The sequence below is a fragment of the Mytilus edulis genome, chromosome 7 (assembly GCF_963676685.1).
Source record: "Mytilus edulis chromosome 7, xbMytEdul2.2, whole genome shotgun sequence".
In the NCBI taxonomy this organism is placed as follows: Eukaryota; Metazoa; Mollusca; class Bivalvia; order Mytilida; family Mytilidae; genus Mytilus; species Mytilus edulis.
Window position 1 is genome coordinate 84,496,174 of NC_092350.1, and position 26,950 is coordinate 84,523,123.

Consider the following 26,950-nt stretch of genomic DNA (forward strand, 5'->3'; position numbering starts at 1 on the left):
ATGACATCACAAAGGCACAAAACGAACGTTAATAGAAATAGAATATATCTCCTTTAAATATCTGGTAAATGACATCACAAAGGCACAAAACGAACTTTAATAGAACTAGAATATAGGCGATCTCCTTTAAATATCTGGTAAATGACATCACTAAGGCACAAAACAAACTTTAATAGAACAAGAATACAGGCGATCCCCTTAAAATATCTGGTAAACATGGTAAATGACATCACAAAGGCACAAAACGAACTTTAATAGAACTAGAATATAGGCGATCCCCTTTATCTGGTAAATGACATCACAAAGGCACAAAATAAACTTTAATAGAGCTAGAATACAGGCGATCCCCTCTATCTGGTAAATGACATCACAAAGGCACAAAACGAACTTTAATAGAACTAGAATACAGGCGATCCCCCTCTATCTGGTAAATGACGTCACAAAGGCACAAAACAAACTTTAATAGAACTAGAATACAGGCGATCCCCTTTATCTGGTAAATGACGTCACAAAGGCACAAAACAAACTTTAATAGAACTAGAATATAGGCGATCCCCTCTATCTGGTAAATGAGATCACAAAGGCACAAAACGAACTTTAATAGAACTAGAATACAGGCGATCCCTTTTATCTGGTAAATGACATCACAAAGGCACAAAACGAACTTTAATAGAACTAGAATACAGGCGATCCCATTTATCTGGTAAATGACGTCACAAAGGCAAAAAACGAACTTTAATAGAACTAGAATATAGGCGATCCCCTCTATCTGGTAAATGACATCACAAAGGCTCAAAACGGACTTTAATAGAACTAGAATACAGGCGATCCCCTTTATCTGGTAAATGACATCACAAAGGCACAAAACGATCTTTAATAGAACTAGAATACAGGCGATCCCCTTTATCTGGTAAATGACGTCACAAAGGCACAAAACGAACTTTAATAGAACTAGAATATAGGCGATCCCCTTTATCTGGTAAATGACATCACAAAGGCACAAAATAAACTTTAATAGAGCTAGAATACAGGCGATCCCCTCTATCTGGTAAATGACATCACAAAGGCACAAAACGAACTTTAATAGAACTAGAATACAGGCGATCCCCCTCTATCTGGTAAATGACATCACAAAGGCACAAAAGAAACTTTAATAGAACTAGAATACAGGCGATCCCCTTTATCTGGTAAATGACATCACAAAGGCACAAAACGGACTTTAATAGAACTAGAATACAGGCGATCCCCTTTATCTGGTAAATGACGTCACAAAGGCACAAAACGAACTTTAATAGAACTAGAATACAGGCGATCCCCTTTATCTGGTAAATGACATCACAAAGGTACAAAACGAACTTTAATAGAACTAGAATACAGGCGATCCCCTTTATCTGGTAAATGACATCACAAAGGCACAAAACGAACTTTAATAGAACTAGAATACATGCCATCCCCTTTATCTGGTAAATGACATCACAAAGGCACAAAACGAACTTTAATAGAACTAGAATACAGGCGATCCCCTTTATCTGGTAAATGACATCACAAAGGCACAAAACGAACTTTAATAGAACTAGGATACAGGCGATCCCCTTTATCTGATAAATGACATGACAAAGGCACAAAACGAACTTTAATAGAACTAGAATACAGGCGATCCCCTTTATCTGGTAAATGACATCACAAAGGCACAAAACGAACTTTAATAGAACTAGAATACAGGCAATCCCCTTTATCTGGTAAATGACATCACAAAGGCACAAACGAACTTTTCTGGTTAAGAAGACTCGCGGGTATAAGATTTTCAGAAAAAAATTGAACATTAATTTTTCATTACAAATTTTATTTATTACCTTAAGTAGTTGTTACTTTATCATATGGTACAAAAATCATTCCAAAACATCAATTCGTGTTGGCCCCAGCGGACTTTTAAAATGTAGATATCATTGAAAAAGCTAATTATCTCCCTTTGTTGCAAAAATGCCATTTTTTGGCATTAAATTTGAAATATCTTATTTAACTCATCGGTGACCTAGATTTTTTATTGTTGTTTTCGAATAAGCTGTTTATAAACTAAATAATTGTAAAATTTTAGTGATTTCTTAATTTAGTTCTTTTTTTATTTCGATATTACCGCTAACTCTCCTTAATATTAGTTCAACAGAAAAAAAAGGACATGAACAAAAAAGTATGCTTCTTTCGAAGGCACATTGTGAGCGTAAATGAACAGTGACCCCATTTTTTTATTTCATTTTTCTATTAAGTATAAGATAAAGTTCATTTATAGAAAAATATAGACAAATCCTATATTAAATAAAAAAAATTATTTAGACCCGCGAGCCCCCTTAAACTGGTCTATTGCATTTACTTTTTAAATTTAACTTTAACTTATGAATTTTACAATTCTTATTAGATTTCATTTTACTTGAAATACTTTTCTTTTTGATTTCTTTTGCAAACTACATGTAACACTAATAGTTACATTTAATTTTTTGAACCTTACATTTGAATTTCTATTCGTTTTTCAGTTCAGTTGACTATGTTTTACGTGTCGATTGTTGTACATTTGTAAACAAATCGTTGCTTTTTATTTGATGTACATCTTTGTTCAGGCATGGGCCTCGGTGGCCAAGTGGTCTAAGTAGTTCTACTACTGACAATCACTAGACAGTAAAACACTGAGGTTGTGAGTTCAAACCACGCTCGTGCAGGTGCACTCGACTCCAATCTTAATTGACTAGGATTGTCAGTTTTCCTATCGAAGGTTGGTGGTTTTCTCTGGGCACTCTGACAGGCTTCCTCCACCTATGATAAACAGCTGTGCCATGAGCGCATCATATGCCTGTCATGTTTTCTAGGAATAAAGTTAAATAACTTCTCAATGTCATATCAGAAATTCATGAAAAATTAAAGGGAGGTTATCTTAATAGATATAAACCAGGCACCAAAGTTTAATAAAAAATAATCAAAGCACAAAGGTATTGTCCAACCAGATGCTCTGCAGGGCGCAGTTTTATACGACCGCAGAGGTCAACCCTGAACAGTTGGGGCAAACTTGTATGGACACAACATTTAAGCTTGATACAGCTCTGAATTTGGATTGTGATTAAATAGTTGACACAATGTGATTAAATAGTTGACACAAAATAGGTTTCTGACACCATGGACACAGAATGAATGTGGTCTAAGAACTTAAACTTAAAAATTTTAGATTGGACATTTACCTTTTATGGTCCAATATCCAAAATCTAAATACATGGTTAGACTGAGCATATCATAGAACTCCAACAATTCAATTTTTTATGAATTCAAATAAAGTTCAATTTTAGACCCTTTAGACCTCAATGTGGACCTATTTGATAACCGGGCCCAAATATTAATCAAAGAGCAGATTGCTCTGAGGGATACGATTGCCATTGTTTCATTGACACATGTATACATGTAGCTGGATAATATTATATTCAAAACTAATTCAACTGCACATGTAAAATGTAATTTATGTAATTTTAATAGTTACAAAATAGCCAATCCCAGATAAAAGGGTATTAACAATGTACTTAGGCCTATTGTGTTTTATTTTTGTACTATCAATTTAAAGTTAACTTTCCACAGCAGTCACTGAGACTCGGAGTGAGAAAAGGTATTTCATTTCGTATCTTATCACCTATATTTTTCCTATGTTAGTTCTTGGAGGAGCTTTATTCCTAACTTTTTAAATATTTAATTTCCTTTGGGTCAGTGATCATGACTCCTTCCGTACACATTCCTCGGTTTAAATTGCTATCATTTTTAATAGAATACCACGTTTATCGACAGAACGTGCTAATATTCGACATGTTCTTTTTGATTCAGAATTCACGGAAGTTACTTCCGGAAGGGAGACAACTCGACACGATAATATGGAAGACTCCATTTCGCCTAAAGGGGTGTACTAGTAACAACTTTAAGATGTGGACTACATTTATTTTAATTTAAATGATGCATATGATTTAAAATTATGCAACAACAATAACCTTCAATAGCAGACATATATAGAAAAGATCCATGCAATGAATTATAAGTTAACTAATTGAGTGGGGAATCCAGAGCAACCATTCAATTTAATACCCCTTGAAGTCAAGAAAACTATACGCATGTGCATAATTATTAAAACAAACCCTGGAGCAAGAACGTATATTAAATGTTAATTAAACGACCTAGATGATTCTCTATTTCTTTATGGAAGTACAATCTCAAATATCAGTTTCATAACTGTAACATATAAGAAAAACTCCACTTCAGTTCTTATATGACAGAAATAGATTTATCAGAATTCAGAGAACTCTCGAATTTTTATCAAAATGGGGAATTCCCTCTGACGTGTTTCTAAATTTATAAAAACACTAAATATAAATACTGCTTAATTCTGATTTTCGGTGTTGTTAAAAACGAATGTAGGACAGAAAGTCACAGGACAAAAAGTCACAGACAAAAAGTCACGGACAAAAAGTCACAGGACAAAAAGTCACAATTCATTTTTTCTGATTATTTTCTTTGAATAAAAAACGCTTATTTCTACAAAAATATTTTTGTATTTTTCTGAAACTATTGTATATAAACCAACTTAGTTAACAAAATTTATCCAAAAAATATCAAAGATAATCAAATAATTGTTAAAAAAACAGAAAGTCAAAGTGGCTTGGCACTTAAATGGCTTAAATTCATGGTACCAAGAAATCTTTCAATTGCATGAAATTAAAACTAAATAAACCTAAATTTTTCAAGTATAATGACACATTTCCTAAACTACAATATGAATTTACAGTGGCGGATCCAGAGGGGGGTTCCGGGGGTGCGCACCCCCCTTTATTTTGGCCGATCAATGCATTTGAATCGGGACATATGTTTTGCACCCCCCCTTTGCCCTGGGCTAGCACCCCCCCTTTCGAAAATTCCTGCATCCGCCACTGATTTATGTATTAAAAAGTAAATATTTTAAGATATTTCTCTGATATATTCAAAGAATTGTCAACATATTATTTGTGACTTTTTGTCCTACCAAATTTGTGACTTTATGTCCTGTGACTTTTTGTCCTGTGACTTTCTGTCCGTTTACTGTTAAAAACATGCATATAAGTCAAGGGAATTATCAAACATGCAGATTATGAAAAGAACATTACAGGAAAATTGTTTAAGTTCAATCCCTTTGTCTGATTGTACCTTTAAAAGCAAGACAATCATAAGAATCTGTGATGTTCCCTAATGTTTAGAAACTAGAGGCTCTCAAGAGCCTGTGTCGCTCACCTTGGTCTATGTGCATATTAGACAATGGACACAGATAAATTCATGACAAAATTGTGTTTTGGTGATCATGATGTGTTTGTAGATCTTACTTTACTGGACATTCATGAACTTGGACCAGTAATTACAGTGGAAAATATTAATTCATCTAAAATTCAAATAAAAATTGGGTGCAAACATGTAGGGTGGTAACAAAGTTGGGGGGGGGGGGGGGGGGGGCAAACAAACATATTCTTTTAAATGGCCTGAATGTTGTATAAAGCAAACTAAAATAATCAAACAGAAGGTCATGGCTCCTCAACATTTTAAGAAGAAAGCAGGTTTTCTGTCTCAGAAGAGGATCAAATTAATCAGAAGACATAAACCATACAAAATATAAGTGCAATTAAAGTAAATTATATTGGATGAACTTGGTTTTAAATAAAACTCCCTAAGCAAACATTTCTCTAGCAAAGTGTCTATATAAATTTGTAAGATTTGGAAATAACGCGACATGGCGCTGATCAGCTGAACGAGCACCTGCTAGAATAGAGCGTTAAACTTGTTCAATTTCGGAAATTTTTTCTTACTTACTCGGACTGTTGATTTTATGGTACCATGTAACAAATAAATTATAAGATATGTCGCACTTCTAAGGACAAAACTTGTTAAAACGATATTGTTTTTGGCTTTATTTACACTTGGCTGCCATCTTGAAATATTTAGATATCACCAAGGCGACTACGTCACTAGAGTCGGATTATCGCCCCTGATTTTCTAACTTTATAAGCGATTTTATAAATAAATGTACAAATGTCTGAAGTTTTATTGTTTATATGGTCATAATTTCGTGAGTTTAATTGTTTTCACTATCTGATGGGATGAATTAAGAATACATGTGGAAGTTCGCTTGTCACGTTTGTCAGATTTTCGGAATCCTCTTGTTTTATCCATTTGAATTCCTTTAAAAAAAATGCCCACAATCGGAACTACTCGGTCTTTCTGGTTGCACGAAGAAATAACCTCGTATGCACTACATCGCACTATTTTGTAAATCATGTGACATTATTTTATATCACATGACATGGAAATGGGCGATCGACCACCATGCCTGTGTTGTGGCTTAAGCAAAAGCAAATATTTTGGCCTTTTCAGTAAAAGAAGTGAACTTGACAATATTAAACCAAACCTGCAACTTTTATTCGAAAATACTATTGACTTTAGATTAATCAGCAATAGACGTATTTACACTTGTATGCAAATTTGTCCGCCATTACATAAAATCACACAGGTTCCCGTAAACTTTGACATCATAATTCAAAACATTTGACGTCACAACTAAGAAGTGATTGTTGCTTGACGTCAAAAGGTTATTCGGAGGTGATATAAGGTCATTCGGAGGCAAAATACAGCTAAAGACCAAAATTGTAAATACGTTTATACTGTTATTTGTGATCATTGTGTAAATATTGTTAAAACTTTCAAAAATATCAAAGAGAAATTATCTCATGGCATGCAATTTTAAATTCAGTTAATGTCAATAATAAACCAATCACAAATCAACTTATAAAAACTCCAACTGCTAAGAACAGTAAGAAGAGATTGGCCTCAACACCAGCATCAGAATTGAGATTCAAATTAACACCCAAAAGAGAAACCAGTTATTTCATCTCTGGTCCGTTCATTCGAGAAGTTGAATACTAGTCTAACAGTAAAGGAAAGATCAGGTGTTTCTAGACGTTGCATTGATGAGGGGGGATAGGAGGGGGTCCTGATCCCGAAATCCCGGGCTTAAAAACACTAAATCCTGAGGTCCCGAAATTAATTAAAGTAAATCCCGGCATCCCGAAATCCGAAAAAAGGATTCCCGGATCCCGAAAGGGTCAATCCCGAAATCCCGAGCTTAAAAACAGTCGATCCCGGAGTCCCGATAAAGGTCCTATCCCCCCTCATTGATTTTGACAATGGTCATGACCATTCATATACCAAGGATTCACCTTCATGTGACCTCAGACAAATCAGCGACCAAGATAGTAACCTGATTGAGGCTTTACTGTGCCAAAATTTGGATAGGTATATATATAATAATAATAAATGAATAAATAAACTTTATTTGGAGTCTGTAAGGTATACAAACACTGAGACAACATATGCTGAAGTGAGCTTTTAACCGACATATATCACTGGCTTAATTTATGATTTAAGATAACCAGACTCTTAATGCAGCCACACAAAGTATATTTGAGAAGTGAATCTTCTGTACAATACATTTTAATTGACAATCAAGACTAATTTTAACATGTAACATAAAATGTTGATATTAACATGAACATGTAAGTATCTTTGTTATAAATGGTTAGAGTGATGATACAGATCATAACATCTTAAGTTCACAGAAGTATAACACTGAGCTTTCTTATACATTTATACATGTATGTATGTCCTCCAATTGCATAATAAGGGTTTTTTGGCGCTGTCTTTCTTCTTTTAGTTGGACACCAGGTTCGAGCCCTGGGAACCCGAAGCAATTACTATATTGGAATGGATATATATACTGTATACTGTACATGATCATCATATATATATATATGCATGTACCATATGGTTTAAAATAGACACATGCATGTAGCATATACATGTATATATAGAAAGATATAAAAAAAAATCTTCTGTTTACAATGATCAAAATATTTGGTTGACATGGTTGTGTAAATAAGATACAACTAATTTTTAATATTGACGTTTCAGTATCTTTGTACCGGTACTATAGGTAAGAGTTATCATGGTTATTGTACCAGTAGAATAGCACAACAATTGTATAGATATATATATATATATGTGAACTACTATAATCTTGGTGATGGACTAATATGCATGTCTTTATATATGTAACACTCAGAAACGTGTCCTTCCCCCCAAACGTGTCCGATTCCCCCAAACGTGTCTAGTTGAAAACAGCGCCAAAGCGTGTCATTTGTATAAACGCCCAAACGTGTCCATTTCTCAACTAACCCCCAAACGTGTCCAATCCCCAAAACGTGTCCATATCAAGCGTTATTTGGTTATTGCTATTTTATTAACGTATACTAGTACTAATTTTACCATTTTATTAAAAATATAGATAAGGTACGTTTACGGTTAGTACTTTTTTAAACCGGCCGAAAAATTTTAAACTGGGTAAAAGTGGGGGCGTCATTTCGGCTATGTCGTATGTAAATTGTAAGCAAAAATGTTTAGTTAAACCGTACAGTTAACGGGTCAAAGTGTCCCTTTCTCTGCACATTAAAATTTGTATGTTCTCTCTAAATATCGTGAAACACCGCCAACTGGACAATCAACAGTCTAAAGTAAATGTGTACAGTAAAAATGTAAAAAATTAAAAACTTGTAACCGGATAACCAGTTTATGATTTGATGAGCTTTTGAAATACACACAAACTATTGACAAAAGTGAGAGAAAAAAATGCTGTTAAAAGCCCGCCATGCAATATTCGGATAAATATAAAAGGCATCATCGGAGTTTATAAGTACAAATAATTAACAAAGTTAACGATTAATTCAACTCCAGAATTATGTGTATGTTCGCTCTAAATGAATATGAAATACTTGCAACTGGACAATAAGCAATTTCAGTCAAAGTTAATTAATAGTAACAGATTAATTTTGCAATTATTATAATCATTTAAAACCTACATTGAACTAACTAAATCTGATAAATGACAACTTCATCACCTGTGTCTCCCATCATAGAATTGCCGTAAACGTTATTAGCGATTTTATTTAGGAGATACATGTATTAGCGCTAAAAGACGTGGTACGTTTTGGCGTTAAATATTGGACACGTTTTGGCGAATAACAATTATCGAACACGTTTGGGGTTTATGCAATCGGACACGTTCATGAACATTAAAGTTCATGAACATTACTGTCGATTTTCAGTTCATGAATTGTTCATCAAATGTTCATGAAGATATGATGAACTGTTCATGAAATCTGTTCATGAACAGTTCATGAAATGTTCATGCATATTCATGAATTATTCATTATCATCTCACAGGGGATACATCTGACATTATCTGAAAGTTCAAAAAGAAACATCATCAGAGAATTTGGTGAACAGCTGGAAGAAAAATTGATAAAAGATGTTTTTGATGGAAAAAATGGCAAACTCAATGGGGACAATTTAGACATTCGTGTTAATACAAATGATGTTCGAATGACCAACAAAAACAAGGACTACCACTTTTTCGCTACAAATTTTGTTTTAAACAGAATTTCAACTGAAAAACAGCCTATTGTGCACCATGACTCCCCTGAACCAAGCCTGGAAATCTTCTTACCAAATGAAGCCGAGATATTGGTGTATAAAAATAGCCTAAAGATTCTTTTAGGACGTATTCTTGTTGAATTCATGCCAGGATTTCAATGGATGAAGAAAGTTTTGCCAGATCATATAGATCATCCTCACAAAGAAGAGATGAAAAGAAAATCTGTGGTACATATGCTCCCTCTTTCCTTGAACAACGAATGCTCCTATGACGGATGTGTCAGAATTATGGATGAATATATTGAAATGATTAACAGATGGTATAGAAAAGCTTGCAGAGGTTGGTATTTTCCATGTACATGTATTTTACATTGGCTAGAAGTATAAGGGGAGGGTTGAGATCTCACAAACATGTTTAACCCTACTGCATTTTTGCACCTGTCCCAAGTCAGAATGCAATGATCTTTCCCATCTTGGTGATTACATTTTTTTTTTAGTACATCAATTGGTTAGTTTAATTATGAACATTTATACATGTATGTATGTCCTCCGATTGCATAATAAGGGTTTTTTGGTGCTGTCTTTCTTCTATTAGTTGGACACCAGGTTCGAGCCCTGGGAACCCGAAGCAATTACAATATTGGAATGGATATATATACTGTATACTGTATACGTACATGATCCTCATATATATATATGTATGTAGCATATGGTTTGAAATAGACACATGCATGTAGCATATATATATATATATATAGAGAGAGAGATATATATAAAAAAAATCTTCTGTTTACAATGATCAAAATTATTTGGTTGTGTAAATAAGATACATCTAAAACCAAATCTATCATTTTTTATATTGACGTTTCAGTATCTTTGTACCGGTACTATAGGTAAGAGTTATGGTACCTGTAGAATAGCACAACAATTGTATATATATATATATATATATAGATAATTGAGCTGATCTTTAACAATAACATCTCCATGCCTTATATATCATGTACTGTAGTACGCCGCTAGATTAAAACTGACGAGGAAAGGTAACACACAGCCACTGAAAGCTTTATTATAGCAGAGCCCAGGTGACGGACTAATATGCATGTCTTTATATATAATCCTACTAAATTGAATATATGTCTTGTATATCTACTTCATTTAATTAGATAGCTTTGCCATGATTGACCTTTTTAAATTATTCTGCTTTTCTGTGCCTAAAAATACATACAATCGTAACCCATTATAGTTTGTATAAGTACAAGTTTGTTCACACATGACTACTGGTATTAATTGAGGCAAAAAAATAAGAAGTTGTATGATTGCCAAAGTCTTCACCACACTTTTTTTTTTGGTCATTTGTTCACAAAGTACATTTAGTTTAATCATGTAGGATTTTTATAGTTTTATCAATTATGAATGAATTCTTAAGAGCTTATCTTCACATGTGATTGCATTCTAGTATAAAATCGCATTTCAGCTGCAGAACTAGACACACTGCAGATTCCAGTTGGAGGAGATCAGCTTACCAGGGTCAGATTCCAAGGGGCAAAGACACTAAGAGCTGGAGCACACACTAAGCAAGAAAGATTTGATCAATTATACCCCATGGTAATTGAGCTGTTCCACACTCTTCAAGACTTTCTAGAGGTATTCTAAATGTATAAACCATTCTGTCAAAAGAGACTTACATGTAAAGTGTCAGTATTCACCTCAGAAACTTACAAAACCTTTGAATAGACTTATTAAGAAGGGATATAATTACGATACTGTTGTCAAGTCATTAAAGATTGCATATTTTGGCGTTAATATTGAGTCACTGATAAGGTCTTTGCATCGGAACGAAACACATTTATTCTAAAAACAGTTGTTGGCATGACACGGGTTATGTTCTTCTCATATATCATGTATATGTTATGATGGTATGATACTAAACCCCTTACGGGAAGGATTGTGCCTGATGTTCATATGATGAAATCATAATCTTTCAGTCAGTTTAATTGAAGTCTGGAGCTGGCATGTCAGTTAACTGCTAGTAGTCTGTTGTTATTTATGTATTATTGTCATTTTGTTTATTTTCTTTGGTTACATCTTCTGACATCAGACTCGGACGTCGCTTGAACTGAATTTTAATGTGCGTATTGTTATGCGTTTACTTTTCTACATTGGTCAGAGGTATAGGGGGAGGGTTGAGATCTCACAAACATGTTTAACCCCGCCGCATTTTTGCGCCTGTCCCAAGTCAGGAGCCTCTGGCCTTTGTTAGTCTTGTATTATTTTAATTTTAGTTTCTTGTGTACAATTTGGAAATTAGTATGGCGTTCATTATCACTGGACTAGTATATATTTGTTTAGGGGCCAGCTGAAGGACGCCTCCGGGTGCGGGAATTTCTCGCTACATTGAAGACCTGTTGGTGACCCTCTGCTGTTGTTTTTTATTTGGTCGGGTTGTTGTCTCTTTGACACATTCCCCATTTCCATTCTCAATTTTATTCCATTCTCAATTTTAAATCCTACAAATGAAAAATGCTTAACATGGACAATTTATCATTTATATAACTAAATTATGTAATCATACCACTAAGAAACTATAAAACATTTTGATACTTTGTATTTTTCTATGTATTGTGTGCCATTGTGTCCCATATACATTTACTCTCTCTCCCATTCTCATATTTGTAACAACACAAATAAAACAGTTTAAAATTTCCTAAAAGTCTTTTAGGTGATATACAGAAACATCAGGACTAAGTATACATACATTTCTTTAATATTTCAATGATTGTATTAATTTCATTTTCAATCCAGTTTATTCTGAGAAATATCAATTTTTATGAAGATACAAATAGGAGAATGGGAGAGAGAGTAAATGTAGATGGGACACAATGGCACACAATACATAGACAAATACAAAGTATCAATGAACATACTAGTTTTTATCATGTTTATTTTTGTTCATCATCTTGATAGTTATGAAGGGTCTTCAACAATGAAAGAATCATTCATACCCTTCAACAATGTAAAAAATAGACAGTTGTATATGAGTACCAGTCAAAAGAATTATGGAAACAAGGACCATTCTAAAGTTTAATTTGTAGAATGGTAAAATTTCAGTGTCTTTTTTGTAACTGTTACATCATTTGGTCTCTGTTCATGCTGTTTCACATGTACATTATGCCTATCCTTTTATTTTATTTTTTTAAGAAACTGACCAAAAGATTTCTCAAATTAGGTAACAGCAGAGACCAGGGGACTTTAGCAAACCTGAACATTTTGATTCAGAGGTCAAATGTCAATGGAAAGGTGAAAAGTAGATTTAAGGTATGTGCGCATACTGTTTTAACTTTGAAGTACTTTTAAAAATGAATCTTAAAATGAAAGCTAAATTTACCTCCAATTAATTTTGTCCTCTTTAATTTTAGAATGTGTACATCAATGAAATATGAAAAAAATGGTGAACATAAGTTCAATAGCTAGATTCTAAAGGGAACAATTTTTGTTTGTTTGGTGATATATAAAAGAAGGTGTGGTATGCTTCCCAATGAGACTTATCTCCACAAGAGACCAACATGACACAGAAATCAACAACTATAGGTCACCGTATGGCCTTCAACAACGAGCAAAGCCCATACCGCATAGTCAGCTACAAAAGACCCCGAAAAGACAATGTAAAACAATTGAAACAAAAAAATTTATGTACAAAAAATGAATGAAAAATAATTATGTAACAGATAAACAAACAACAATCACTAAATTACAGGCTCCTGACTTTGGACAGACACAAACATGTATGCATTTATGTTATTAGTAAAACTCTTTTATTTTACAGCATCATAGCAATCAACACAATTTTAGGTTCATTGTTTTATTTCCTCTTGATAACAAAATTACATGTATAAATTTGTCAAATAATATTCAACTTTTTTGTTTAAAAAATAACCTGGTTCAAAGTATTTTTTATAAAAAATACTGTGTTATTATTTATTTTGGTTTGTTTTTAGGCCCATGAAGACTTAGTCCTTACTGTAGGGCATTCTTACTTCCTTCATTATGTGATGAAAAAATTTGATATGAAAGACTTGGACGACACACCAACCCACAAACTGTTACCTGAAAATATTAAACAGTTACATGCTCCTTCAAAACAGAAGATTTTTGATGCCCTTATGGAGGAAGTGATAGCAGATATTTACATACCTTATGAAACTCAGGTATAATTAAATAGAATTCTACACTTATCAGTTAAACCATTTTTTTTTTGGGGGGGGGGGGGGGGGTAATTCCATTGCATGCATCAAAAAAATGATTTCATTATTGTAAATTTCCAATATTTTTCTTTAATTTCACATTAATGTAGTAAATACATGAAATATAAGCAATTATATATCACAATACAGTCTTGTATATTGCATTCAGTTTATTTTAGTTTATGAAACAAATGTTCATTCATACCACAGATTTTTTATTCATATTTTCTATACATGTATATATACTAATTTCAGGCACCCAAAAAAGTGGATCTAAAACTACTGATAGCTAACCAGGCATACCAATGTTCTGCATCATTAGACAATAACACAGCAATAGTTCCACTCTCTATTAATGGTAGACAGACTATCATACAAGTTCCTGTTCCTAGACTACAAGAAGGCTGCATCATAAATGTGAATGGTATTGCCAGTGTTTTCCTTTTTTCACTAAGGGAAGGTGGGTGTTTTAAAAAAATCACTTGCAACCGGGTGTGTTTTTTTTTAAATGTCCACCCGTTTTTTTTTTTAATTTACTGTCGGTGCACGTGGGGGTCACAAAAATAAAGATTAGTATAATATTCACATTTAATGGAGTTGAACAAACATAAATAGACGTAGTCATATTAATTGTCAAATATTCTTTGATTTGATTTTTTTCAACAATTTATCTCTTTTCTCTCTTCTTTCATTTACAATTTTATGTCCTGTTTCTTGCTTTTGTGCTGTATTTTTGGCCCATAGAACAGTAGTATACTTCCTCTGTGACTATAAGCCATTTGAAGTCTTGCTCATATTTGTCTTCACTTGCGTGTCTTTTCCGTTGTTTGGTTGATTTTTGTTCAATTTCCACAACTTCAACATTACTATCAATTTTATTTAACTTATTTGGTCTAGTATTTTCTTTATCACCATCGTCATCTGCCTTTCTTGTACCCCGATTGATAAATGAAAACATTGAAATTTGACGATTGGACGCCATCGATCTTTGTCAATGAAAACAAATCAGCGAGGCGCGATTAGTATTCAAATTTTAACGGTACGGAACCGAAAAAAATCCGAAATTTGAAAAAAAAGCCGACCACCTCCTAAAATCGAAAGGTGGTCGGCTTTCAAAAGAAGGTGGTCGGCACACCCGGCTTAAATGACGAATGGAAAACACTGATTGCAATTTTTATTCAGGAAGTGAAAAAGGGACAAGATGACCTGTTTAATTATGTTCACAATTTTCTTCAATGGTATTTTATTATTTTGCAAATGGAAGATGCTATTCATGAAGGAGATATGGTTAGAACAAATGTAATCATTAAGACAATGATTCCATTTTTTTTCTCACACTCAGTTCTTTCCAAGTATTTTACCGAATGTATTGACTTCATTCTAAAGACTGAGTTCACTTTGCCACCTCATGTTGCTACAGAGGTTAGGGCTGCATCTTTTGTTAACGTCCATGGTGGTATTGGGAAAAATAAGGCTGCAGACATGCACAAGGAAAATGAAGTGAAGTTAGTCAAAGATTTGATCAAAGGTCTTGGGGCAAACAAGACAGAAAAATCTATTATCACAATGTCAAAAGCAGCACCAGTTATAAACGATGTAACAACAAACTTTGACAAAATGTTGAAATTGAACGACTTCAAAACAAAACATAATAAGAGATCATCGGAGGAAGACATTCGTACTCTAGTTAAGAAGCTAAAAGACCTTGATCTTTGGAATTTTCATGAAAACAGAACACTAACATTATTCACTGGTATAGTTCAATCACCTTTCAACTTCGATACTGATGTGTTTTTAAGGAATATGAAATCAACCATATTCAGACTGCAAAGGGATTTGCCATGTGAGGCAAATGATGATAACAATCATGATGATGATGATGACGATGAGGAAAGTGACATAGAAGATTAATTAAAACATATACATGTACTTGCATTTAAATAATTTACTGGTCATACATGTACATCGATTTATAAAAATCAAAAACGAAAAATGAAAAAATCTGTTATTGATGTGTAAATAAATTAATATGAAGTAGAAAGTTGAATGATGATGGAATTCAATTCAAGTCAATTCCATGCCATGGTTCACTCAACAAGGGGAATTTTTGACAATACTATAAGAGTAATTGAATATTTTTTACAGCATTTTGAGAAATGATTTTGCTATGAAAATGTGTACTATAAGTAAAAAAAAACTCCTTTAAAAAAACGAAATTTCTGTATAACATGATAAGGTCAATAGTTAGGTTGAATTTTTAAGCTTAAACTGTATTGGTTTAACAAGGATAATGAGTGTTTTAAAATATATGTCTAAATGTCAAAGCAGACTTACTTCTTTGCTTTTTTTCATAATAAAAAATAAGGCTATTAAAAACTTTCAACAAGTTGTTATTTTGAATTAAATGCTGCACGTCAACACAATGTAAAACAGTGAGTTGTCTTATAAAAAATATATTGCATTTTTCACTAAAAAAATTTCTATTTAAATCTTAAGGTAACTGTAAAGCAAATTGAAAGTCAAAATATAATGGATCTACTCATGTGATATCATGAAATGGTAATTTCAATCAAAATTAGGCCACAATTGTCTACCTTACAAGACCTTGTTATGGGTTATAGTGAAAACATTCAAAATAGAATAATATATATGTACTGTTATTTATGAGAGAACATTTCAAATGGGTTCTGTATTTTAATCTTTGTCACTTTTGTTTATTGTAACTGCCTGCAGTAACTGCAACATTCATGCATTGGTTCATTAAATTTGGTTTCATTAAAGCCAAAGTATTGTAGCAGCTGAAGTCTGAGACATTTATCTTTTGTCTTGCAGTACTGCACCATAGCGTCCGATAAACCCTTACGATTTTTCGCTAGATCGTTGTTATTGTAGTACATTAACGCCTCAGCTTTCTGACCCTTTCTTCCTGCTCTGCCAACCTCCTGGAAATATTTCTCCAATGTAGTTGGGGGCCTACAATGTATTATTCTAGTAACACCGGGTGCATCTAGACCCATCCCCAATGCCACAGTTGCCAAAACCAACCTTAGTTTTGGTTCCTCTTTCCGTAGTTCAAACAGAATGTGTTGTTTCATTTGAGATGTATAATCCTTGTGAAATTGGCCAAAAATTATATTTTCAGGAATTGCCTCACCTATGTACTGCTCCTCTTTTAACTCATAATTTATAAATTGGTAGAAATACCCCAATGCTTCTGAACTTTCTACGTACACTATTGTTAATGGGAACTTGTCCTGCTTAGTTTTAAGCTCTTGTGCTAGAGGAACAACAATATCATCGTATTTGCTAAACTTCTGAAGGTTTGACAATCTTGTTTTTATTTCAAGGAACAAATTCGGACGGCCCGGGTTTACTTTAATAATAGTTGGGTTAATATACTGAAGTATTTTGGAGAGAGATTGTATACAACTTGGTGTGGCAGTTGCTGTTACAGCTAGGTGAGCAGCATTTGGAAAAAGAGCTGTTAATTCTCCAATCTGCTTAAACTTTGGTCTGAAATCTTCTCCCCTGCAATTTTAATTATATGAAATTTGACAGCAGAAAAGAAATCAGTAAAGGGTATGACTTTTTTCTTCAGAAAATAACATAACAAAGCCTCCAAATACATGAAATAACATCACCTAAATATTAAATTTAAGTTAAAAATCCTAATTTCAGACTCATTAACAAGAGCAAGTCACTGCATGATCGTCATGAGGTGTTATGATTTTGTAGATATGAAAATTAGTATGATTGGGAAAAAGACATGTCTAATATTTGTAAATTATTTGTATGCCAATGTTTGAAGTATTTGCATTGTTGTTTATCACTGTCATTGACTGCACATATGTTGGGTTCTATCAATAAAATTGTTTTTATCTTGAATAACTGGAAGGAAATGATAAAAACATGTAGATGTCTTTAGATCAGAAACTCATTAAATAGATTTTAAAGTGAAAAACAAAAACATTATGAACTTTACTAAAACTAGATATTCTCAAAATTTCTAGCAAACAACCAATAATTTTGAAGTTTTTTTCTCTCAATCTTTTTTAAATAAGGCATTGGTAATCATTAAATTAATCTTTATTTTCCTTTAGCTTATATGTTTATATATATAAGAAATGTACCATTGTATAACATCATTGTAAAATTAAAACGAGACATGATATATCATTTGTATACATGTATTATTTGTATAATATATTTGTAAATCATGTAAATAAATAATAAATGAAGTTCACTTATCATCCAAATCAGTGTATATATAATGTAATACAGAATGGAAACCCCTACATGTATAAATGTGACATTCAGTTGCATGTGTTTAAGACTATTAAGACTATATTTAAGACTATTTGCAACATAGGATCTGGAGTAATGGGACAAAATATCACACAACGCATGAACAAAGAGAACCAGGTGCTCCGCAGGGCGCAGCTTTATACGACCGCAGAGGTCGAACCCTGAACAGTTGGGGCAAGTATGGACAAAACATTCAAGCGTGATACAGCTCTGAATTTGGATTGTGATCAAATTTTTGACATTATATGGTTTTTTTTTACACAAAACAAATGTCAAGATGTTACAAATCAATTAAAGATTTCTTCAAACTTTTTAAATCTAAAATTAAATAGTTGACACAGCATAGGTTTCTGACACAGAATGAATGTGGTCTAATGAACTTAAAAGTTTTTTTTTTGCCTTTGAGCAATTCACTATGCTGTTGAATATTAATCCTCTCAAAAAAATGTTTGAAGAAATTTTCTTTTTATTTATGAAATCTGAAATGAGAAAAATTTAACCCCCCCCCCCTTTTTTTCACATCCCCGTTTCCCTTTTTCCAAAACTGATATCAATTAAATTTCTAATGGAGTTTGCAACAATAACTACTCTTTTAAATACATCATAAGATATTAAAATGTAAAATAAAGTGCTTGTTATCACTGAATGGTAAAGATTGGTTGGTAGTAAAAGTGAATATACATTGTTTATTGTATAAAACAATAAAAAAAACTTCATCAGCAACATTTTATATTGGCAAATTTCCAATGAAGTTATTTACATAAAGTTATTGGCAAATAAAAATAGAAAATGACATCATAGTCATGTCTGGCAAATGTCCAACATACATTATCTAAAAACATTTTAGATAAGATAAGGAAAAAAAGCTTCATCAGCAACATTTTATATTGGCAAATTTCCAATGAAGTTATTTACATAAAGTTATTGGCAAATAAAAATAGAAAATTACATCATAGTCATGTCTGGTAAATTTCCAACATATATTATCAACTACTATTCTATACAAAGAAAGATAACTCCAATTGAAAATTAATTGCTATTGCACAATATTGTGCAATTAGATATTTCTTGCTATTGTGCAATACTGTGCAATTGAAAATTTCTTGCTATTGCATAATACTTGATATGGAATCCTGATTTGGACCAACTTGAAAACTGGGCCCATAATCAAAAATCAAAGTACATATTTAAATAAAGCATATCAAATAAGCCCAAGAATTTAATTTTTATTAAAATCAAGCTTAGTTTAATTTTGGACCCTTTGGACGTTAATGTAAACCAATTTGAAAACGGGACCAAAAATTAAGAATCTACATACACAGTTAGATTTGGCATATCAAAGAACCCCAATTATTCAATTTTTGATGAAATCAAACAAAGTTTAATTTTGGACCCCGATTTGGACCAACTTGAAAACTGGGCCAATAATAAAAAATCTAAGTACATTTTTAGATTCAGCATATCAAAGAACCCCAAGGATTCAATTTTTGTTAAAATCAAACTAAGTTTAATTTTGGACCCTTTGGACCTTAATGTAGACCAATTTGAAAACAGGACCAAAAATTAAGAATCTACATACACAGTTAGATTCGGCAGATCAAAGAACCCCAATTATTCAATTTTTGATAAAATCAAACAAAGTTTAAATCTGGACCCTTTGGGCCCTTTATTCCTAAACTGTTGGGACCAAAACTCCCATAATCAATACCAACCTTCCTTTTATGGTCATAAACCTTGCGTTTAAATTTCATAGATTTCTATTTACTTATACTAAAGTTATGGTGCGAAAACCAAAAAAAATGCTTATTTGGGTCCCTTTTTGGCCCCTAATTCCTAAACTGTTGGGACCTAAACTCCCAAAATCAATACCAACCTTCCTTTTGTGGTCATAAACATTGTGTTTAAATTTCATTGATTTCTATTTACTTAAACTAAAGTTATTGTGCGAAAACCAAGAATAATGCTTATTTGGGCCCTTTTTTGGCCCCTAATTCCTAAACTGTTGAAACCAAAACTCCCAAAATCAATCCCAACCTTCCTTTTGTGGTCATAAACCTTATGTCAAAATTTCATAGATTTCTATTTACTTAAACTAAAGTTATAGTGCGAAAACCAAGAAAATGCTTATTTGGGCCCTTTTTGGCCCCTAATTCCTAAAATGTTGGGACTAAAACTCCCAAAATCAATCCCAACCTTCCTTTTGTGGTCATAAACCTTGTGTTAAAATTTCATAGATTTCTATTCACTTTTACTAAAGTTAGAGTGCGAAAACAAAGTATTCGGACGACGACGACGACGCCAACGTGATAGCAATATACGACGAAAATTTTTTCAAATTTTGCGGTCGTATAAAAATTATCAACGAAACAGGCCTTTGATTTTTGTTCTTCATCTTGATAGATGATGTAGGGTCTTCAACAATTTATATGAATATGGTGATCATGTACAGTATATATATCCATTCCAATATAGTAATTGCTTCGGGTCCCCAGGGCTCGAACCTGGTGTCTTACTAAAAGAAGAAAGACAGCGCCAAAAACCCCTTAAAATGCAATTGGAGGACATATGCATGTACATGTAAAGAAATCACCATTTCAACTTAGAACTTGGTACACATGTAAAAAAAGATCACACAAAATTATCTAAAATAAAGGGGCATATTATTGTGTTTTTTCTGATCTTCAAACTTAAGTTTTCTTTAATAACAAGTGCCTCTGTTCTTGTCTTCTCTTTATTCAATCACTTTGGTATCTCCATTTTTTTTAATATACTCACCACTCCTCAATCATGTGAACTTCCTCAACTGCAATGCAGCACACCTTTTGCTGAAAGACTTTGCTGCGTAGTATTCTGCTCAAAACTGGAGTGAACATAGCCTCAGGATGGCTGTACAAAATCTCAATGTCCCCACTTTTAATCATTTCCATATCAGTCATTGTAACCTACAATTGAAAATATTTAAGGGTCATCTTGAGAGGATTTACTGAATTATTGATCAGACATATTAATTGGTAAAACTTATTTCAATATACATGTACATTTGTTAGAAAAATTTGGACTGAATTCAGAAATTATTGCAAAAATGTGACATGTGTGACAGGGTTGTTATCATAGTAATTTGAACTTGCATTTTAGATTTGGACATGAATGAAGCAGGATTTTTCTCAATTTAACACTAAAATAAAAATCACATTTTGTTTTAAAAAGACAAAAACCAACAAAAAAACGCTTGCAATAATTTCTGATTTTACAATAAAAAACATTTTCAACACCAGATGCACATTTCAACAAAGCTGTCTCTTCAGTAATGGCCAATGCAAAATCGATCTGAAAATCAAAACATTACAAAAGATGAAGATCGTATCAATAAAAAGTGTAGCTACAGGGATCTCCATGACCTGTTTAATGTTGGAGGTGCTCCATAGATGGTCTGTTCCTAATCCTGAATTCACTCAAACCAGATATTGTGTTGAATAGCTTTTAACATGTTTTATGAAAAATATTTACTAATTAACATTTTCTAAAATAGAAGTACCTATTCTAAAGTAACTTTGGGAGCTCATCAACTTGGACCATCTATGAAAAAAACTTGAACTGTCAAAACATGCAAGACAACTTGTATAAATATAAGTATAAAATAAGACTTTTGACAAACTTAGTTGTCTTATTGACAATCTGAGTTATCTTTTTTAGATAATCCAAGTAATCTTCTGACTTGTTTCTGGGCCAAATTGTCCTGCATTCTTCAGTATCAGGTTTGTTTGCACCCAATACACTTTCGCACCTCGCACATTCGAACTCTACACGTTCACGCCAAACTTTAATTCAAATTTCAGTTGAATAATTGGAAAATCATGATTGTTGTTATAAATTCATGAAATTATTTTGGTGTAAGTAACATTTAAAGATTTTAAATGAAAAACACGAAAGATAATTGTTTTTAATAACAGCTTGGTCCCTTTGATCTGAAACAACATATACAATAAAATATAGCAATACACTATTATAACTAAAAGATGATGAAATTTATTCAACACACAAAAAAAAAACGTAGTCAGAATCTCACTTTATTTTTAAACAAGTCGATGAAATAAAGTTATAGCAATACACTTACCAAAACATGATTAAGAGTTATTCAACACAAAATAAAATGCTGTCTCACTTTATTTTGAGACAACAACAACAAATATAAGAATAAAATTGCCAAAACTTGATTACAAAGCTATAGTCATTAAAACACAAAACCAATTAAAGTTTGGCATGAACATGAAGGGTGCGAAAGTGAAAGGGGCGAACATGAAGGGTGCGAAAGTGAAAGGGGGCGAACATGAGTAGGTGTGAAAGTGAATGGGTGCGAACGGACCCGGATTCGCATTCTTCTGTCATCAAAAAAAGAATATCTTTAATCAGCATTGACAGTTATAAAATAAAAGGCATGGCAATATACATATAAATAAGACAACTAGACATCTGTCCATACAATTGAAAGTCACAACATATTTAAAGTTAACATATTATATATATAGATAAAAAAGAAACATGTATAAATCACATAAACAAACGACAACCACTGTACATCAGATTCCTGACTAAGGACAGGTGCAAATATTTGCAGCAGGATTAAACTTTTAAATGACTATTAAAGTACATATGTACATGTATGTCCTTCAACATGGAGCTTCGGTTCATACCCAAAAGCAAGAATAGATGGAATAGTAACATTAAATTGTGTTTGTTAAGTTCCAATGACAGATATTCCGTACACCAGCATTAACGGTACCTCGAATTACCGAATAACAGTGTTATTATCCGAATAACTCATGTAATTACCGAATAACTCTTCAAATATCAATATTAACACATTTAAGTGACTTTTAAACATATATTATTGAATAAAATTATAATAGAAGTGTATTTTATAACCTAAAAATAAAAAAAAAGTTGCAAGTAAGTTAATATTGATCATTATAAAATTATGGATATCGGTGTGTACTTCCAAGATGGCGACCAAGGAAAACGTAAGAAATGAAGAAAAGAAAGATTGCATATATGCCTTCAAAGGAAAACGCTATGAAAATATAGTATTAAATAATTTACTGTATATACAGAGAATTGTCTAATAATTGTTTTTCAGAAAGGATTTGAAAATTTAACCAGTACATCAAAGCAATGCAATTACTCCAATCACTAATTACTTTTCATAACAATTTACTCAACATTAAATAAAATGTAATTAAGAATTTTCACATATTCAATTCAAATCTAATCAAAAAATTATTATAATTGATTGTTTTAATAAAAACAAAGCTTCTGAATGGATGATTTTTATGTTTATTCTAATAAAATTTTCTCAAAACTAAATATAAGATTTTCATTGGCAAATATAAATGTTTTTACAAGTCACTTTAATTTTGTATAAAAAGCCATGAATACATGTGTGCTGTCTTCCATTTGCAAAATGGCTTTATATCCGCGTGTTCAATGTGATGAAGAATGTGTTGATTGCATTAACTATATTAATTTCAGATTTTTTTTGTAATACTCACAGTTTGCGGCTTGGATTCATCGGAGTCCTCATTATCACTGTTGTAGCTGTAAGCGACAGTCCCTTGAAGATTAACAAAGGAAGCCCGGATACCTTTTTCTTTCAGGGTCATCACTTGGTCCTGCATAATGGAAGTCAGTCATGTCAGTGGACAAATAACTATAACTATCCTAGTTTCATCTTTCATAAGGACCCATGGCAGCATTTGAAAGATCAGACTTTTCCCGTAACCAGTCGGTAGAATGCTGATACAATCATTCCCAAGATCTAAAGCCTGTAACGTTTCTGTCTTTTAATGGATACCACTGTGTATCATCGCCACCGGAAATTGGGTACTAACGAAGCGGAGAGAAATAGAAAAAAAAGTAAACAAGTTAAGAATTCATTCAATTTAAAGCATTTCCACTCATTTGATGAGGGTGCCGCTTAAGAAATGATTTTCTGATATATAATTCTTTAAATTATTAGGCAGATAAGTACAAAATTAATTCAAGATTTTGTGTAATACCCCAAAACTTGCCACTTAGTACGGGAAAATTTCGAGGTCGATCGTCCTCTGTCGCTCCATTCTCAAAATATTGAACTGTTTTTCATTATTTTGCTAGACACATTTTTAGATTATTATAGTGTGGCATCATATTTACCGAAATTTGTTGTCAAAAACATGTGTTTTAAAGAATATGGACAAAAACATTGTTTGTTTGTTGTACGGCGAATTGCAAAACGTTGTACGGCGAATTGCAAAATAACAACTTTTGTGTGTACGGCGTCTTGCCACCCCATCCTTTACTTTTTATCTTTTAATATAAGAAATGTATTAGGTTTTTTAGCCTTCTTATATAACTAACAAAGTAAGACCGTGAGACCGTGCGGTCTAACAAATTTCTGATAATATCGTTAACAAAAACTGAACAGTGCGATCAACCAATCACTAACGTTAACATATAATACCATAGTGCTTTGAATTCTAGCAAGTACGGTCTAACAAAATCTTTTAGTACTGATAACAATTTTTTTTTAAATAAACCAATCGCTGATATTGATCCTCCTGACATCATTGCTATCTTCGCCATTTTTGTTACAGAAGTTATTTTCAAAGATCTTATTTCGTAAGTTTATTTTTATAAGTCCACGAAACAAAACAGACATATCCAGATCATGATGACATTCAGATTGGTCATAGTAATCAGCTGGTAATGATATTGAGGGTAATGAAATCCTTTTTATAAAATGTTAAACAACACAAGTTTTCCCGATGTACTCGGTTTTACATTAGTGTTGTTTGCAACGCCGTATCCTTCAATTTCATTAAAGACATCAAGTTGAACATAAATTTGAACGGTGTATGATGTGCTTGCAAAAGTGATAAAACAACCGTATACATAAACGCCAACGTGTATAGAGATTTTCACTTAGGACTCCGGATGGATTCCGATTTTGATTCCATTTTATATTTTTATTTGAGCTCTCTACGTTTGAGGTAGCAAAGGTATATATATGAATACGAAAACAAACAAAAAGTTTCTTTTTTTCTCTCTTTTGAAATAGTGTTATTATATACGCTGTTAAAATAAGCAGGCAGATATTTAGTACCTTTTGCAAGATTGTCATATTTTTAAGAATTCTTGGGAACCACTAATGACAGGACGATTGCCCGGATAGTGACAGGACGGTTGACCGGACGACATATATATAGTCATAACTTTTTTGTTATCCGATAGATTTGTTTAATATTTGTAAACCTGAAAGATATTAAACTATATTTTATAAATATAAAAAAAAAGAGGAAAAATAATTATTTTTGAGCAAAAAAAGTTGACCGGACGGTATTCACACTCGCCAATATACGCTAAATATATATTCAACTGGTTGACGACAAGTGTTAATATCTCTTTTGTTTTACAATATTTGTCCATGAAACTCAGGAAAGTATTGTCTGTGGTTCTTAGATACAGTCTGTAAGTATTGTTTGTGGTTCTTAGATGTAGTCTGTAAGTATTGTCTGTGGTTCTTAGATGTAGTCTGTAAGTATTGTCTGTGGTTCTTATATGTAGTATGTAAGTATTGTCTGTGGTTCTTAGATATAGTCTGTATGTATTGGCTGTGGTTCTTAGATGTAGTCTGTAAGTATTGTCTGTGATTCTTAGATGTAGTCTGTAAGTATTGTCTGTGATTCTTAGATATAGCCTGTATGTATTGTCTGTGGTTTTTAGATACAGAGGCTATAAGTATTGTCTGTGGTTCTAAGATACAGTCTGTAATTATAAGTATTGTCTGTTGTTCTAAGATACAGTCTGTAATTATAAGTATTGTCTGTGGTTCTAAGATACAGTCTGTAAGTATTGTCTGTTGTTCTAAGATGTAGTCTGTAAGTATTGTCTGTGGTTCTTAGATACAGTCTGTAAGTATTGTCCGTGGTTCTTAGGTACAGTCTGTAAGTAATGTCTGTGGTTCTTAGATGTAGTCTGTAAGTGTTGTCTGATTCTTAGATACAGTCTGTAAGTATTGTCTGTGGTTCTTAGATACAGTCTGTAAGTATTGTCTGTGGTTCTTAGATGTAGTCTCTTAGTATTGTCTGTGGTTCTTAGATATAGTCTGTAAGTAATGTCTGTGGTTCTTAGATACAGTCTGTAAGTATTGTCTGTGGTTCTTAGATAGTCTATAAGTATTGTGTGTGGTTCTTAGATACAGTCTGTAAGTATTATGTGTTCTTCTTAGATACAGTCTGTAAGTATTGTCTGTGGTTCTTAGATACAGTCTGTAAGTATTGTCTGTGGTTTTTAGATATAGTCTGTAAGTATTGTCCGTGCTTCTTAGATACAGTCTGTAAGTATTGTCTGTGGTTCTTAGATATAGTCTTTAAGTATAGCCTGTTGTTTTACGTACAGTATGTAAATATAGTCTGTTCTAACGTACAGTATGTGAGTATTGTCTGGTTCTTATATATACAGCCTGTAAATTTTGTCTGCGGTTCATAGGTGTATACATAATGGTTCTTAAACTCAATTTATATGCATGAATGAAATATTTGCCACTGGATTTAAATAGTTTATTGAACGGACAGAGACTAGCGGTAGAATAACCTAACTATTGTAATCATCGATAATATGATTCGTCCTGAACATGAATGAAATATTTGTCACTGGACGTAAAACAAACATCAATCAATCAATCTAGCTTTAACTAGAAGATAAATGCTCTATATAACGTTCATACACCTATGAGACAGAGTTATTAGATGGATATAGACCCTACAACGATAAGATACCAATGAGACACAGCTATACAAAATGCATAAACACTATAACAACGTTCATACACGAATGCAACA

At 32.6% G+C, this 26,950-nt stretch overlaps 3 protein-coding genes across 5 annotated transcripts in view; 1 reads left to right on the plus strand and 2 right to left on the minus strand.

The window, feature by feature from the left end:
* LOC139482692 (RUN domain-containing protein 1-like) overlaps positions 1-26,950 on the minus strand; it is a 726,769-nt gene that overhangs the window by 410,176 nt on the left and 289,643 nt on the right. The window lies entirely within an intron of this gene.
* On the plus strand, positions 9,475-15,944 carry LOC139482538 (uncharacterized). Its single transcript, XM_071266451.1, has 6 exons — positions 9,475-9,865; positions 11,003-11,172; positions 12,727-12,843; positions 13,524-13,733; positions 14,025-14,204; positions 14,871-15,944. Exons 1-6 carry the CDS (start codon positions 9,475-9,477, stop codon positions 15,678-15,680), a joined length of 1,878 nt encoding a protein of 625 aa, XP_071122552.1. The 3' UTR covers positions 15,681-15,944.
* Positions 16,484-21,010, minus strand: LOC139482540 (ATP-dependent DNA helicase Q1-like). The gene is made up of 2 exons (XM_071266452.1): positions 20,850-21,010; positions 16,484-17,297 (listed from the first exon to the last, which is right to left on the minus strand). The coding sequence occupies exons 1-2, from the start codon at positions 21,008-21,010 to the stop codon at positions 16,484-16,486; spliced, it is 975 nt and encodes a 324-aa protein (XP_071122553.1).

Bases quoted from the DNA above. Each gene is read 5' to 3' on its own strand.
- LOC139482538 (XM_071266451.1), top strand. From the start codon at position 9,475: ATGACCAACAAAAACAAGGACTACCACTTTTTCGCTACAAATTTTGTT. The intron at 11,173-12,726 runs GTATTCTAAATG...TATTTTTTTAAG, and splicing joins CTCTTCAAGACTTTCTAGAG to AAACTGACCAAAAGATTTCT. The intron at 13,734-14,024 runs GTATAATTAAAT...TACTAATTTCAG, and splicing joins ACATACCTTATGAAACTCAG to GCACCCAAAAAAGTGGATCT.
- LOC139482540 (XM_071266452.1), bottom strand. From the start codon at position 21,010: ATGACTGATATGGAAATGATTAAAAGTGGGGACATTGAGATTTTGTAC. The intron at 17,298-20,849 runs GTGAGTATATTA...TTAAAATTGCAG, and splicing joins GTTCACATGATTGAGGAGTG to GGGAGAAGATTTCAGACCAA.